General features: G+C 43.0%; 1 protein-coding gene across 18 annotated transcripts in view; it reads right to left on the reverse strand.

Annotated features, from left to right (window-relative positions):
• epb41l2 (erythrocyte membrane protein band 4.1-like 2) overlaps positions 1-18102 on the reverse strand; it is a 99376-nt gene that overhangs the window by 42965 nt on the left and 38309 nt on the right. For 15 of the 18 annotated variants that reach the window (XM_014205091.3, XM_014205083.3, XM_014205082.3 and 12 more), the window contains exons 1-3: positions 12808-12986; positions 8020-8606; positions 6986-7216 (exon numbers count right to left, since the gene is read on the reverse strand). In XM_014205091.3, the coding sequence (XP_014060566.3) occupies positions 6986-7216; positions 8020-8592 (804 nt within the window). In that variant the 5' untranslated portion in view covers positions 8593-8606; positions 12808-12986. Of the gene's footprint in view, positions 1-6985; positions 7217-8019; positions 8607-10517; positions 10539-12807; positions 12987-18102 lie in introns of those variants that run through there. The other 3 variants (XM_014205074.3, XM_014205072.3, XM_014205073.3) reach the window with 2 other exon arrangements.

An 18102-nucleotide genomic window follows, 5' to 3' on the forward strand; every position in this document is an offset into this window, starting at 1 on the left:
GGCCTTCCCCAAACTGTTGCCACAAAGTTGGAAGCACAAGATCATCCAGAATGTCATTGCATGCAGTAGCGTTAAGATTTCCCTTCACTGGAACCAAGGGGCCTAGCCCGAACCATGAAAAACAACCCCAGACTATTATTCCTCCTCCACCAAACTTTACAATTGGCACAATGCATTGGGGCATGTAGCGTTCCCCTGGCATCCGCCAAACCCAGATTCGTCTGTCGGACTGCCAGATGGTGAAGCGTGATTCACACTTGAGAAAGCGTTTCCACTGCTCCAGAGTCCAATGGCGGCGAGCTTTACACCACTCCAGCCAACGCTTGGCATTGCGCATGGTGATTAAGAGGCTTGTGTGCGGCTGCTCGGCCATGGAAACCCATTTCATTACTCTCCCGACGAACAGTTCTTGTGCTGACATTGCTTCCGGAGGAAGTTTGGAACTCGGTAGTGAATGTTGCAACCGACAGACAATTTTTACATGCTACAGCACTCGGCGGTCCCATCCTGTGAGCTTGTGTGGCCTACCACTTCGCGGCTGAGTCGTTGTTGCTCTTAGACGTTTCCAATTCACAATAACAGCACTTACAGTTTACCGTGCCAGCTCTAGCAGTGCAGAAATTTTACAAACTGACATCCTATGACGGTGCCACATTGAAAGTCACTGAGCTCTTCAGTAAGGCCATTCTACTGCCAATGTTTGTTTATGGAGATTGCATGGCTGTGTGCTCGATTTTATACACCAGTGAGCAATAGCCAAATCCACTAATTTGAAGAGGTCCACATACACTACATCACCAAAAGTATCATCAAAGAGAAGAAAACGACTGACTGATTTGAGATGCAGGCTGCAGTGGTATGGGGTTTACAGTGGACCTTGGCCAAAAATCTGTCCAATAGTAACAGCTAGGCTAAACCATGCAGTGATGGGGAGAGCAATTTGTTGCGCCAAAACTGGCTGCCTTGATGTTCTCAGCCTCTCTATCCCACTATAAAGGGGCACAGCAGAATCTACTAAGCAACTATGCTATGATTACCTGACTCAAAACCAACAATCAAATAATCATAATTTATTGCACCTACAGATAGGCCAAAATCCACAATAAATCCTTTAATCCAGCTGAGACGTAGGTCCTACCAAACACACTATTATCAACTTCACTTGTGTTGTCATGGCCCCTGAGAGCAGCAGTCAGCTAAATGGTTAATATTGTCTCCCTGACGTTCCCTTCTTTAGGTGCCCTACCTCTCCTCACCCTGCTGTGTGTCGTAGTTAGTCACCTCTACTCCACTTGTGTTTATAGGTTGATGTCCTGCTGAGATCATCAGCAGCAGCAGCACAGCACAGAAGCTATACGTGAGCAATACGTTTGGAGCATCGAATCACAATAAAAATGTACAGTATTGAAAGGCAATGTTTTTATTTATTTAACCAGGCCAGTCGTATCAGCACCTAAGTATTGTGATATCGCATCTAGAGGTCCCTGGCAAATCTCAGCACTACTATAAATAGCCTCAGACTCCACCGATAGCAAATAACAATGAAATGTCTGATACAAAAACCTCAATCTATTCAACAGGATTACACGTAATGCTATCCTCTTCCTGCGCAAAACTAAATTATTGTGATGAGGTTCATCGAATAAGGAGAGTCTGCTGTGCTGTGTACAGCTCCAGTACACTGCACTGTTTTCCTCTGGGACAACGCTAAACTACATGACAATGGTTCTGAATGCTTATCTGCAACAACAATAATCGTTGCACTGAATCTTCTATAAAACAAAAAAATGCATCTGTCAAAACACGCTGTTAAAAGGCAGGCATTTTTTTCCCTATGAAAAAGACAATTACCTCAAGAAAACAACCTGTGGTTACCTAGGTTACCCCTTTGGCTCACAGCAAAAACCTTACCTCTTTCAAACGCAATTTTCTTGTCGTCTGCTTCTTTTAGTCAATTACAAAACTTCATTTAAGAAAGGTACAACATGTCTAAAGATTACTTTTCAACATTGCCTGCTCCCTATCGTTCTCACTATTTAGAAAAACATAATAATGTAGGGCTTCCCTCGTGCCCCTTTTCATGACGATGTTAGCAGCCACTTGAGTGAGTGCTAGCTAGCTACAGACCAGAACATTAACTTGTTAGGGCTAAGGTCCTTTTTTCTGAATTTCCGCCTGACTGACGCGCCCAAAATAAACTGCGTTTTACTCAGGCCCAGAAGCCAGGATATGCATATAAATCGGTACCATTGGACAGAAAACACTTTGAAGTTTGTAGAAATGTAAAAATAATGTATGAGACTATAACACAATAGATATGATAAAAGAAAATCCAAAGAAAAACCAACCAGAATTTAAAAAATATATATATAATGTTTAGAGCCCATGCGCTTACAATGGAAAAAGTATAGGTGCATATCCAAATCCAGCCCCCAGATTGCAATTCCTATGGCTTCCACTAGATGTCAACAGTCTTTGTTCAAGGTTTCAGGCTTGTTTCTTCCCAAACGAGAAAGAATTATGAGTTTTAGTACTGGGACTCAGAGTTGGAAATCAGTCTGTGCGCACGCGATGAAGAGGACGCGCACCTGCCCAATATCGTTTTCCTATTGAAAATACTTCTTTCCGTATGAAATATTATAGTTTAATTACATTTTAGGGTACCTGAGAATTAAATAGAAACGTATTTTGACTTGTTTTAACAAAGTTTAGCGGTAGCTTTTTGGATTCCTTTCTCTGCATGTTGAACGAGTGGATTACTTAAATCGATGGCGTCAACTAAACTAACTTTTTGGGATATAAAGAAGGATTTTATCTAACAAAACTACATGTTGTAGCTGGGACCCTTTGGATTGCAAATCAGAGGAAGATTTTCAAAAAGTAAGTGAATATTTCATCGCTATTTGTGATTTTATGAAGCCTGTGCAGGTGGAAAAATCTGTTGTGGAGCGCCGTCCGCAAACAATCGCATGGCATGCTTTCGCTGTAAAGCCTATTGTAAATCGGACAGTGCAGTTAGATTAACCTCTATGGGCTAGTGTAATCCCGTGGCGCGATATTCAAATACCTTAGAAATGCTATTACTTCAATTTCTCAAACATATGACTATTTTACACCATTTTAAAGACAAGACTCTCGTTAATCTAACCACACTGTCCGATTTCAAAAAGGCTTTACAACAAAAGCAAAACATTAGATTATGTCAGCAGAGTACCCAGCCAGAAATAATCAGACACCCATTTTTCAAGCTAGCATATAATGTCACATAAACCCAAACCACAGCTAAATGCAGCACTAACCTTTGATGATCTTCATCAGATGACACCCCTAGGAGATTATGTTATACAATACATGCATGTTTTGTTCAATCAAGTTCATATTTATATCAAAAACCAGCTTTTTACATTAGCATGTGACTAGCATTCCCACCGAACACTTCCGGTGAATTTACTAAATTACTCACGATAAACGTTCACAAAAAACATAATTATTTTAAGAATTATAGATACAGAACTCCTCTATGCACTCGCTATGTCCGATTTTAAAATAGCTTTTCGGTGAAAGCACATTTTGCAATATTCTCAGTAGATAGCCCGGCATCACAGGGCTAGCTATTTAGACACCCAGCAAGTTTAACACTCACCAAAGTCAGATTTACTATAAGAAAAATGTTATTACCTTTGCTGTTCTTCGTCAGAATGCACTCCCAGGACTTCTACTTCAATAACAAATGTTGGTTTGGTCACAAATAATCCATAGTTATATCCAAATAGCGGCGTTTTGTTCGCGCGTTCAAGACACTATCCGAATGGTAAAGAAGGGTGACGAGCACGACGCATTTCGTGACAAAAAAAATCGAAATATTCCATTACCGTACTTCGAAGCATGTCAACCGCTGTTTAAAATCAATTTTTATGCCATTTTTCTCGGAAAAAAGCGATAATATTCTGACCGGGAAAGCGTGTTTACGTTCAAAGAGAGAGAAAATAAAAACATCTCGTGCCCTCGTGCACGAGCCCCAGTCTGATGGTCCTCTGACAGGCCACTATCCAAACACGCTAATGTGTTTCAGCCAGGGGCTGCCTCGATATCATTCAGCTTTTTCCCGGGTTCTGAGAGCCTATGGGAGCCGTAGGAAGTGTCACGTTACAGCAAAGATCCTCAGTCTTCAATAAACAGAGCCAAGATGAACAAGAACTTGTCAGACAGGCCACTTCCTGTAAGGAATCTTCTCAGGTCTTTGCCTGCCATATGAGTTCTGTTATACTCACAGACACCATTCAAACAGTTTTAGAAACTTTAGGGTGTTTTCTATCCAAAGCCAATACGTATATGCATATTCTAGTTACTGGGCAGGAGTAGTAACCAGATTAAATCGGGTACGTTTTTTTATCCGGCCGTGTAAATACTGCCCCCTATCCCCAACAGGTTAACAAGAATTTAAGCTTTTAACCAATATAAGACACTTGTATGTAATTAAATGTATAATATCCATAATTTTTATGATAATTTATTTTAATTGCGCGCCCTCCAATTTCACTGGAAGTAGTCGACAGGTGTCCCGCTAGCGGGACGCCTAGCCCTAAATTAAGCTAGCCAAGACTAACGCAAACAAAAGGACTATACAGCTACAGGTAGTAAGTGGAGTTACAAACAAACTGTACTAAACAAGTTAAATGTCTTACCTGTGATGAAATGTTTTCCACACACACAGCTACGTGCAGCCTACTTGGACACCGCGTCCCCACATTTCCCACACCGAATAGCCTGCAGCCACAAGGCTCTTCTTGCAGGCTCCATTTCCCTACGTGGGGGCATTTGTGAACCGTAGGTCGGGATTTTTGACTTGGCTACATTGAACAGCATAGCAGCTTTTCGGCATGTTTTGTTATTTCTGTATAACAAAAAATCTACGACAAAGTTGCATCTTGTACAATCAAATTGTGCTAGCTCTATTCACAATACATACACTGAGTGTATAAAACATTAAGAACACCTGCTCTTTCCATGACAGACTGACCAGGTAAAAATAGGTGAAAGCTATGATCCATTATTGAAAAAAAAAAGCCTTGAGACAATTAAGAGATTTGGTAAGACAAAATATTTAAGTTCTTTTGAAAGAGGTATGATAGTAGGTGCCAGACGCACCGGTTTTTCAAGCTCAACAGTTTCCTGACGAATTGAGGCTGTTGAGGGCAAAAAGAGGGGGTGCAACTCAATATAGGAAGGTGTTCTTAATGTTTTGTACACTCAGTGTATATAGTTGAGAAAATATTATCCATCACCTTTAACCTTATATCTCCAACTCTCCCCAGTGAGAGTTATTTTTTATGTGCATGATATGAGAATGCACTCACTGGTACAAAATGTGATCGTTACGCAACAGGACAGTTAACCCGCACTACCCTCAAACCAAGGGATGCTGCCTGCTAATTATCTATATACTGTGTTTCAACTTGTCAATTTCAAATTATTTTCAAACAAGTTTTATTTGACAGTTTGAATTGAAGTGTGTTCCGCCTCCTCAATAATTCACAGACCATTTCATTGTGGTGGACAATTAAAGTTTGAGGCATTACGATGAGACGGACAAACCGTGCTCTTTGATGCGAGCCCAAACACTTCTCCAGTGTTTCCTCAGGTCAAGTATGCAGATATTTGTGCATCTCCAGTCAGAACAGGACCTGCACAAACTTTATCCCACTGGCACATTTTCTGGCTGGCGCCCCATTGCTTTCATTATCGTTTTCCTTACTAATAATAACTTTGAACATGTGTGCATTCCTATCAAAGTAAGTGCCTTATTATGCTATGATAATAGTTTCTGTATATCGTGTTATGTTGTTTGTACTGTAGTACATCATATGGCCGTATGGCGCATAATGGTTTGTGTGGTAATCATGTATTTACTGTTTTATTCACATTTTCAAGTACTTGCGACAAATAACGTATTCTTATTCTTGCATAGATTGTAATGGACATGTGTAAAATGCTTTTTTGAAGGTTTTACTGATTATGATGAGCTAATGCTAAGCCATATTAACCCACTGTGTGTGGAGCCATGTTTATTGACATCATTCAATGCATTCTGGGTGTCACGCAAACGCCTGTCAGACCAAAGATGTTTTAGCAAGATGTTATAACAAGATGAAGATATTGTAACAAGGTGAAGGGACGGTTCACTCGTCTTTCGAGTAAACTTCCGGAAGTCAATGATGGGAAGTGAATTATGGTAGACGACACACCCTCTTCGCCTTCAACATGCATACTGAAAACAGACCCAACTCATCTCGTCACCTCTTCTTTGGTTGACGCAGAAAAAACAAACATGGCGGTGCACACAAACTACCCACCGTCGGATTACTTTCGACTTTTAGAAAGTGTTTTACTAAATTATTTCGATGATTGGTAAGCTCACCCGTGATGTGATTAATTGTAAATAGTAAATGCTTTCAGTTAATATGTATTATGGTTTCTGTCAGCTGAGAGTGAGCTTGTTTGCTCACTATTTACACAGTTAGCGCTAGGACCGATTTGGCCTACATTTTCTGATTTGGATGAGAATTGTGTTACGCTGTTGCTACTTCTGTGAATGTCTGAAAATTGCATCCATAAATAAACTGCACACGTCGAGGACATAACCTTTGTGCAAAATGTTTTGTGAAAAAAAACAAAAAAAACAAGTGTGGCCAGCTCAAACGCTGACTGTTGCGTAAATCGTAACTCAACGTTTAATGACGTGTTCTAATCACACCGGTTTGAGCGTACGCTGCAGGGGCCACTGTAGAATGATCACACCCCTGTGTTCGTACGCGTCATAGGGTTAAACACTAGCTTAACATCTGGTCTGACTTCTATCACCAATATTAAACGATATGATCTGAAGTGTACAGAAACAATTCTATTTTGGGGTTTGTCTGGGATCTGGACTTTGATCGTGTGTGTTACTTTGCTTAGAACAACAATAAATATTGGAGAGACTCACCTCCACCTCGCAGGGGAACTGGCTTCCATCAAGCATGGTCACGTGACACATCACCATCTTCACCTTCTTGGTCAGTTTCAGCGGTGACTTGATAAAAGAATGTCCACCCTCAGGCTTCGGGCTCTCTTCCTCGTCTTTCTTCTCCTCTCCTCCTTCCTCTGCCTCCTTGTTCTCCTCTTCTGCTGCGCTCTTCTCCTGAGATTCCTCTGCTGCTTTCTCCTCCTTAGCAGGCTAGACACAAATCACCAAGAGGAGATTCAGAGAGCGAACAAGAAAAACCCTTCACATCCACAAAGGTCATTTTGTCAACAGTGGTTTGTCAAAGCGTAGCCTAGTTCTGCTTAGTGCCATCAATTCTGTCAGCACAGATCTGCAAGGAGAACCATAGTGTAACTTTATCGCAGTACACACAGCTTTTAACCAGCACTCATTATGTTTTCCATTGGCTTGATCACTGTAGATGATGTCATTGGGCGGATCAGTCTTAAAACATGGAAAAGGGCTGGGGTTTGGCTGGAATATCGACAAGCACAACGAGGAGATGTTTCTTCTGCAGCATAATAGCTTACAGCGATTCCAACGTAATAAAATCATAAAGGACAAATGAGGAGAACATTCAACATCTCTATACTAAGAGATATGTACCTTCTTTGTGACTGACTGACTAATACTGTATCAACAGAGCTTGTTTCTAACTCATAACTCCTAACAGGGCTGAAGGAGGAACCTTGGCACAGAGATCTAGTGAAGTGAGCTAAGTGGCACCAATTCCCCAGGGTCCCTGCTTGGCTTGCTGTGGTTGAATCAGGTCGTGTGACTGCAAGGTCAACGATGACACGCTACTGTCAGACAGCCAGCTGAGAAGACCATCTTGATAAGCAGAGCTATAGTAAACAGAGTAATCTGGGTTCTCATCTGCCAGAGAGGAAATCAATCTAAATCTGAGAATCGTTGAATTGAAAAACACAAGCAAAGATAATGGAGAGACAGTAAGAGGTGTGAAGTGTTAATATGGCCAATATAGGCTAGCATACCTGAGTGTCTGCACTGCCAGTGGAATGATTCTCCTCCTCTTTTTCCTCCGATTTCACTTCCTCTTTCTGTTCTGGTTTCGGCTCTCCGTTTATTTTCTCTTCTTCCACCTGTGGTTCGGCTGCTGTGGCCAATGACGTCTGCTCTGCCTCGGCCTGCTCCCCCTTCTCACCGTCCTCCTCCTTCACGGAGGCAACGCCTGCCTCCTCCTTGGGTGCAGCCTGGCTCTCTTTGGGTCCCACCTGGCTCTGAGACTTCTGCTTCTTAAGCCATGGAGGGAGGAACCTGGAGATGCCTTTCTTCTCTGAGGTTGGTGGTGAGGCTGGGGTGTCCTCGCCCTCCTGTGGTGTGGCGTTGTCGGCGGGCTGGGCCTCCTCCTGCTTCTCCTTGGCCTCTGTGGGGGCCTCGGCTGAGTCGGTGGCCGGAGCGGGGTGGTCGTTGGCGGACTGCTCTGCGGCCTTGGCCTCGTCTGTCTGGTTGGTGGCTGCTGGTTCTGATTCAGGTGCTGCAGGCTGCTCCTCTGCCTTCTCCGGTTCTTTCCTCACCTCCGTCTCAGATCCCACCTCTGTCGTCATGGTCCCCAGTCACACTGCACACAGAGAGAAAGAGGGATAGAGTTAAACCAGGAAATATAACATCGTATCATATGTATTCCCAAATCACTAGCTAATAATAAATGAGCCAGGGCCTAAAACTAACCTTTTGGTCCACTAACCAAAATATCACAGATGAGACCAATTTTCACCTGCCCCTATAAGGGCGGGAAGTTATCGGTGTAACGCGACTTAAGTCATGTTTGTTCCTGTGAGATTGAAAGTCTGAGTAGTGGCCGGATTGTCTTCCCTAACAGATGAAATGTTACATTGAGAATCTATGTAAATAGGACAAAGTCTCACTTCAGTGAACTTTAGTTTCAAGTAAATTAAGCCACATTGTATGCCTGTACATTATCATGTTGCTTGTTTTAGGTTGGTCAAATTGTAAATAAATTCATTGTCTACGTTGTGTTCTTTTTTCTTCTCATGTAACACAACACCGCAATTCGAAAGACGATGAGGACGCCATAATATCAGCAGCATTTTTGTCAGTCATGTTTCATTATGACGGATTTCTTGGCCATTATGTAATTGGAGCTAACTAAAATGTCATGTGGGGTGATGGTACAAAAGGGTAGTGGCCTGCTAAGGGGCTAACTGCATCCCCCACCAGAGAAGAGCAGTGGCCCCAGGCAGGGCTTCTACCCAAATATCAGTGAAAAGGGAACAGCTCTGCACAACGCATTTACTCATTCACCATGACAACAGAACTCAAGGGCAAGAGGTTAAGGTTCGCCACGCCTCTCTCAGTATCACAGAAAAGGGCACGGCTCAAAATAAAATGCAACGATATTACAGCTGCCTGAGTCTCTGGGTAATGGCGTTTTGACATTAATTGGGTTGGAAACGTCATGTTCCAGAGAGGAGGACATAGCCTCGGAAATAAAATGGACAAGGCGCTGCAGGGTGGAGCAATGACTCTCTGTAGAGACTAATTCACTTAAATCAAATTATCTACCCTGACGAAATCGGTTTATTTCCTCTCTCCTGATAACAAATGTGATTGCATTGTAAACCTCTGTAGAATAAAGTCAGAATTGATCATGTACCTGGCATTCCATGGTTCACTTCAGTTAAACTATTCTTGTAGCAATCATTATGAGAGGAGCACACACACACGCACGGAACAATATTCTGGGTTACATGCAGGGGCGGTTTATAAATAGAAAAATGGTCCCTCACGCATGACTAGCCACTGAGTTACGAAGGAGAGGAGCCATTTTATGGTCTTTTTTTGGTTCCACACATTTCACAAGGGGTCATGTGACAAGTTGACAGGGGAATTAAGGGAGGCAGCAGCTGAGAAGACTCAGGGAATAGTTGAAAATGTAACCAAGAAAAGGATTATTCTATCCAGAACTAACAGGGATGAGCGACACTTTAGTAGCAAAATGTAACAGAATGAACAGGCTAGGAGAACACATTTTGGGCTTCTTCAATTCAGATTAGGCTTAATCAGGTTAAGGCCAAGAAGACCTCTGCAACGAATACAATTACATTGAGGCTGATAAGAAAACTGTGCCGCTGACACGCATCAACAACAGTGAGCATTCAGACCCTGATAACAAGGAACAGATGGAACAAACTTTATTCAATTTAAGAAAATAATCAACCTAACCCCAAGAATGGCATTGTAACAGACACCACTTCCTCACTGATGTGCGGGCTACATTCAGGACACACAAAAACACAAATAAAGACAAGATGTGTCGGTCTAAGCTACACATCAAACGGTTCAAATTAGGCCTATAAATCACACAATCCATTGCAAAGAAATAGTCTACATCTAGGCCTAATCTAATCAAAAGAAAATAGTATTTTTAACATAACATCAATTCCCTGATAATCCTAACCTGAATGTAGTGCAGGTTCAGGCTGGTAAATTAAATCACAACAGAGATTACCTGAAATAGAATACCATGTTGAATACTATAGGCTACAGGTTCAAAACTCAGAGCATATTTCTACCAATTTGCCACAGGGGAGTGACTTGCTCAGCCATTCATTGGAACCAGGATCTGGCCACCCCAGCAGACTGCAGGCTAAATCCCAAATCTGCAAAGCTTGCACATCATGGGAGTAAGTGAAACACAGCCTGTCAAAACCAATCCGGGTCCCTGTCAGCAAAAAACAAAATGGCCACTCCATAGAGACATATGACTGACGTGCTCTCTCGTCATCTCATGCCGTCAGATGGTATTTTCTTTAAGAGGCTAATATCACAGACATAATCCAGCAGACAGGAAGTCACAGCCTCAACACACACACTGGTTCTGGAGGTGGGTGGTGGTTAGCCTAAGTGTTTATCCTCGTAAAAACACGCGTCTCGATCTACGGCTATATGATAATCACTTACGCTAGGAGAACTGCGGGTGTGACAGTCTGGGGTATTTTAAGCATGTCGGTGTGTGTTTTGTTAGCTGTACACCACCAGCCCAAGTGTAGGCTATGTGGAGCGTGTAAAGTGATAAGGGATTTAGCTTATCCCCAGTCGGATCAAACACTTCACCTCCCTACACCGCAACACAGCCTATTGTTTCATTACACTAATTAGACACGTTTGGACAATTAAAGTACTCTGACTGCAGTGACAAAGTCTGGAATCAAAACCATTAAGACATGTCTAAGATACACACAATACGCAAATTATCCTATTTTTTTATTTCTTATTTCAATGTTCTCAGGTAGTCCCAAGAACTGACATGAAGCAACACTGGCAGTCTGTGATAAAGATCATTTCTCTGCTCATTCCCAACTGGCTGCAGTGTTAGCTTTTTCCTCCTGCAGCAAAGCAGGTCTCTAGTTATGTTTCAGCCTCTCCTTCCATCTCGCCCAGGGCAACAACTCCCCAGACAGGAGATTCAAGGCCTCTTTCCCCCCCCCCCCCCCCCTCTCCCCCCTCGCTCTCATTCCCACACTGCTAAACAACAATAGGACTTGCACCCACTCAGGTCTGGGAAATCTCCATCTAGCCTTGTACTCAAAATGGAAATGCAGATCATGAGTGGACCGAAAATGTGCCCCCCCCCTATCTAGCTTGCCGTAAGCGCTTCCCCCCATATGTCCTTTCTATATGAATTAAATGTTTATGGCATGCCTTATGTAACTTGTCTGAACCATCTGGTACATCTCAAACTGGTTTCCTCCTGCATGCAGAAGAGTCTCCTAGTAGCAAACACCAAGTCTAAACACATTGAAAAACTCCATACGCGAGGACAATTGTTAGCCTAGTTATCAGCTTATTTCTCGATCAACCTCTTTAAACAGGTTTTTGGTGCAACAGAGCTTTAGAGTAGTAATTGTACTGATAGTGTCTCTTCTTAAATGGGAAACCAGAGGGAAAAAAAGCATGTCGCTAAGAGCGCTCCTGCACTGTGGCGCTGGTCTGGGGATTGTTTTGCTTAGGTTCTGCTCCCCACCGAGGCATACCATAGCGGGAATGCTGCAGCTTCAAAAGGATATGCGACAGGCAGGCTTTCATTTCCCCCTTATCCCAGGACTCTATCCCCCAACCCCCCCCCTCCAATAAAAACATCCCCCAGACAGTGGCAGGAGAATACATTAGTGCGGAGCTGCCATTCTGTTTTATCATCTTTAGACACAGGTTAGCTGTTTTGTTGTAGTACAGTGTTGCAACTCTTTATCAAGCCCTTGTATCTTCAGGCTTTGTGACAATACACACGGTCACCAGCTGCGCACACATGCATTAATTATGAAGTCACGTCTCATAACACACTGGGTCAGTCAATGTGCTTGGCAAAACAAGGATGTCACTGCAACAACAACCAGGACAACGCCCCTCACTGATTATTCCAATCAAATCACTGGTTAATTAAATGACAGCTGGACAATGACTAGGCAAAGTCAATTTGCCAGTATTTTTAAATATTATCACATTTATTGCTCACATACACATGTTTAGCAGATGTTATTGCGGGTGTAGAGAAATGCTTGTTCATTACCATATCTACTCAATCGTATGACCCATGAGCTCCAGGAACGGCTGAACTCTGAACACTCTTTGCGTCCAGCTAAACTTAAAACAGCTGACCTCACATTCTATCAAAGTGAACGGCAGATGAACTGCACTGACTATTAGCCAGCCGTGTCAGCCTCAGAGAAGTAGCCTCAGTACAGTAACCCAGTGCACCGCTGTGGTGTGGCGCTGGGTGTGAGTACTGAGCAGCACCTTACCGTGATCTCTCCCCCGCTGACGGCCGACTCAAGACTCAGTCCTTTCCTTTCACCGTCCTGTGCTGTATTCCAGCTGATCAACCTCCTCCTGCTCTATACACTGCTGTCATTACCGCACCAAACTCAGGAGGACAGGCATAGACCGAGAGAAGAATGAGGGCGAGAGAGGAAGCCAAACTCTGCTGAGAGAGAATGGGGGAGGGAGGAGGGAGAGCGTGAGCGAAGGAGGCAGACCCCACCCCGGCTGTGTATGTGCCAAGAGATGGATTGTTAATGGACACTTGTGTTCAGGGACCAAGGCTAACCACTCCTTCACTCACTCCATCCTTTTCCTTTTCCCTGGCCCTGCCGCCTTTGACTGGCATAGGCGTGCCAGCCCTCTCCTCTCTCCTTGGGGGACACCAGCTTGGTGCTGCAGCAGCTAGCTAACTACACACACACACAAGCATTCACACACAGACCCATTGCGGGTTGGCTCCTATCTAACCTAAATGACAGGAGTTTAAAGAGCTCTGAGGAGCCTGTCCTCAAAGGAAAGTTTTACACACCATTCCAGAGTGTAGACCAGACGTACTATTCTCAGCACCAGCAGTGACTCACAAGCATCGACATGGTGTTATAACTCAGTTATTCTAATGGTGTTAGCAGGCGAGCACCTAAATTACATTTGGGCCAAATCTTTATCCCAGTATTAGTGCTAATTTCACACATTGGGTGACAGATGGGAGGGCTCAAGTCATGTCAATGTACAGTGAAACAGACGGGTCTACAGTACAGACGATAGAGGGTCTTAGCAGCCATGTTTCGAACAGTAGTGCACCGTAGTAGGATACAGCAGAAAATGATGCTAGGGATGGGCATTTGAGAAACAATTTTTAGAACACAAGGCCTGCACATTTATCTATATGCCAACAGTGCGCAACAATGCCTAATTTATCATAACCATCACAGATAACAAATCCTAATTGCCCCATATACACAGTGGCTTCAGAGCGTATTCACACCCTTTGACTTTTCCCACATTTTGTTGTGCTACAGCATGAATTTTAAATAAATTAAAATTGAGATGTGTCACTGGCCTTCACACAATACCCCATAATGTCAAAGTGGAATTATGTTTTTTAGACACTTACACAAATTATTTAAAAATGAAAAGCTGAAATGTCTTGAGTCAATACATATTCAACCCCATCGTTAAATAGACGGGACACAATTATTCCAAAACTGCAGCGCTCGTGGTTGGAACACATATGTCCCTACTTCAGTCAACCAGTCCATTTTGAATTTGTGATGAAAAAAAACTGTCGTCATTTGGCAAGGAATGTAGCTTGTGAATCCCATCAGTTAGATCCGTTTCTAATAGGCGTTTATTTCGGTAGGCCTAACGGGAGCTTGTCAGTGTACTCAGCATGTGTGTTGGGCTAGTGGTCGGGACGCAATTGACTGAGTGAGACGGAGGGAAAAGGGAATTTAGGGAGAAGCGTGATGCTTGGTTTCTTTATTGTTGTGCCCCGCAAATGCACATGAAGATATGGAATACTAGAGTGAAAGCAAATTAACGTGGTCTTCCAAGACAAAATTTCGCTCTCTGGTAAAAGATTTTTTGGACGGCCGAGTACCCAAGTACTCGATTACTCATGCTCATCCCCCAAATGATGCAGGGGCATTTTTAGGGAGACGCACTCTGAAGTAGAGTTGGTATCCCCAAAGTGTGCACTATGAAGGGATGCGTGCCCCAAGAGAGAGATCAAAACCGCTTGTCGTGCTTAAGGGGGAGGAGGCAGGATGGATAACAGGGTCTATGTTGAGCGGACTCATCAGTGGGAGGGTCACAGCAGGATTAAACTAAGAGGAATGTCCAGACGCCCCAAAGGATGAAAAGACCACAGACAAAAGGAGCTAATTGCCCGGGTCTCATGGCACAAAATGTCAATTTTCTCTTTCCTCTAAAGCCCTTTATTGAGGTCAAATGACAATGAGTTCTGCTGTTAGATGGATACGGGGGAGAGCGAAAAGCCACAAGTATTGGAATGAAGCTTACATTTTTTACCACTATGTACAGCAGTGCCCAGGGCACATGCCTATCTTATTTCCATCAAACAGCCGCAAGGCATAACACACATGCTTTCATACTGAACAAAAATATAAAATGCAACATTTCAAAGATTCTACTACTGAGTTACAGAAAATCTGTCAATTGAAAGCAATTCTAATCTATGGATTCCACATGACTGGGAATACAGACTCATCTGTTGGTCACAGATTGTAGGGGCGTGGATCAGAAAACCAGTCAGTATCTGGTGTGACCACCATTTGCCTCACGCAGCGAGACACACCTCCATCGCATAGAGTTGTCCCATTCCTCTTCAATGGCTTTACGAAGTTACTGGATATTGGCGGGAACTGGAACGCTGTCGTACACGTCGATCCAGAGCCTCCCAAACATGCTCAACTGGTGACATGTCTGGTGAGTGTGCAGGCTATGAAAGAACTGGGACATTTTCAGCTTCCAGGAATTAAACTAAGAGGAATGTCCAGATGCCCCAAAGGATGAAAAGACTTGCAACATTGGGCCATGCATTATCATAAGGTAATGGCGGCGGATGAATGGCACGGCAATGGGCATCAGGATCTCATCCCAGTATCTCTGTGCATTGAAATTGCCATAGATAAAATGCAATTGTGTTCGTTGTCCATAGCTTATGCCTGCCCATACCATAACCCCACCAACACCATGGGGCACTGTTCACAACGTTGACATCAGCAAACCGCCATACACTGTCTGCCATCTGCCCGGTATTTCCACAAAAACAATGTTGGAGGCGGCTTATGGTAGAGAAATTAACATCAAATTATTTGGCAACAGCTCTGGTGGACATTCCTGCAGTCAGCATGCCAATTGCACGCTCCCTCAAAACGTAAGACATTTGTGGCATTGTGTTGTGTGACAAAAAGTGCACCTGTGTAATGATCATGCTGTTTAATCAGCTTCTTGATATGCCACACCTGTCAAGTGAATAGATTATCTTCGCAAAGGAGAAATGCTCACCAACTAGGATGTAAACAAATTTGTGCACATTTAAGAGAAATACTTCTGCAATCTTTTATTTCAGCTCATGTAAAGAGTTGGGCCCCGTTTCATGTTGCGTTTATATTTTGTTCTGTGTATATTATCATTCACTCCACGAGTCAAAATAACCGTGGCTTGTCAGTGATGTAGGACGTGATTACATTTGAGACAGGATATTCCTGCTCTTTGAAAACTCCTAGGCCTAGCACCGTCAGGTAGGATAACAACACAGACCCTGCAGTATGATTGAATAACTTAAATTTGAATAAAGCTAACCTGCCAGAGACAACAGACCAATGTATGAGTTTCAGTCTGTGTCTCGCACACAAGGCACTGACTTACACAAACACACACAAAGCACAGTCCCAATGTTGGGATGCCTTACTTAAGTAAGAGTGTGGGAGCTATAGGCGCCACTCAAGTGGGCTAAATTGGTTTTCCTGAGGAACACGTCCAAACCAAACTTTGTGCCCCATCTGGGATTTAACAGAGTTGCTATAGCAACAGGAAGTTCCCAGTTGTGCATGCAGCTCACACTGTTACCTCGGCAGCAACAAAGAGGGTCACAAGCAGTAATGGTCTCAATGGCAAGAGAAAAGCCTGTTTGAATCGGTTTCCTCTAGAGTTCAGACAAACTCCACAGCATGGGGAGACGTTAAGTGTGCAGTACTTCAGACTCAGTGGTGTGGAACAAATTGCTTTAATTAAAGTGTTTTTGAAATTAAATGAGAATCATGTTATGAGATGCTGGAACATTTTAACTTGGACATTTAGGCAGATCTAATTTGTTGGTCAATGCCAGTAAAACTCAAAATCATCAACAATTTAGTTTATCAAGACCTAGTAGCTTTACCCCATGTCATAAAACCCACTTGTATTTGTGTACTGAGCCACCTAGCCCTAACGCAACCTCAATTCCCCTTGTTTGTATAGTAAACTCCTTTGTGGTCTATGAATTCCTCCCATAGTCGCCATCCATCCCTGCGGCAGCAACTGTGATACCAACGTTGTCTCCTCTACAATGACCTGCAGCCTGTGTGAGCACAACAATACAGGGATCAATCACTGTCAGCTGCTGGGCTACTGTGTCCCACTGTTAGTCCAACAGCCCTGCCATAATGGCCTCCCTTACATAAGACATTTTTATTTTTATCATTTAGCAGACACTCTTATCCAGAGCGACTTACAGGAGAATATTGGGTTAAGTGTCTTGCTCAAGGGCGTAGAAAGTGATTCGAACCAGCAACCTTTCAATTACTGGCCCATCGCACTTCACCTCTAGGCTACCTGTCGCCCTACAACAGCCCTTCTGGGTGGCTCTCATTTACAGGGCCCAGTTGACCTCTGAAGGACTTTGCAGTAAGGTATGTGTGGTGGCTTGATGGGAAAGACAGTAAAAAGCTAATTCTAGGACTCCTGAGAATCAATGAGACTCACTGGTTTAGATAGTAGCTGTGATCGAATAACCATACTAGCATGCCACATACCTAAACTGCATACTATTTAGCATGTACTGTTTAGTAAAAAGGATGCAGTATCCCACAGTCGCAACGCAGTAGTGGCTCATGATTGGCTGAGTAGGATTCAACATATATGCATTGCATTATTTCAACAGACATGCATCGCATTAACCAGCCTGATAAAAGCCAATTTCCAATTAGATACATTTCTCTATACTGAAAAGAACAAGAATGGCGTTATGGGCCTACTCAAGCTGGTTATAGGAATACTATCACATTCGACCTATGCCTTAGTAGACCATATAGCCCATCTCTCATATTTAAAAAGGGCCTGAAGACAAACAGATAATTTGGTTCCATTTCATATTTATTTGTGAAAACAAAGTGCTGTAACATACAGTACTGGTCAAAAGTTTGGACACACCAACTCATTCAAGGGTTTTTCTTTATTTGTACTATTTTATACATTGTAGAATACTATGACATGATACATATGGAATTATGTAGTAACCGAAAACAAACTGTTAAACAAAATATATTTTATATTTGAGATTCTTCAAAGTAGTCACCCTTTGCCTTGACGACAGCTTTGCACACTCTTGGCATTCTCTCAACCAGCTTCAAGAGGTAGTCACCTGGAATGGATTTCAATTAACAGGTGTGCATTGTTAAAAGTTCATTTCTGGAATTTCCTTCCGTCTTAATGCCTTGGAGCCAATCAGTTGTGATGTGACAAGGTAGGTATACAGAATATAGCCCTATTTG

Source organism: Salmo salar, chromosome 06, assembly GCF_965601325.2.
Source record: "Salmo salar chromosome 06, fSalSal1, whole genome shotgun sequence".
Classification (NCBI taxonomy): domain Eukaryota; kingdom Metazoa; phylum Chordata; class Actinopteri; order Salmoniformes; family Salmonidae; genus Salmo; species Salmo salar.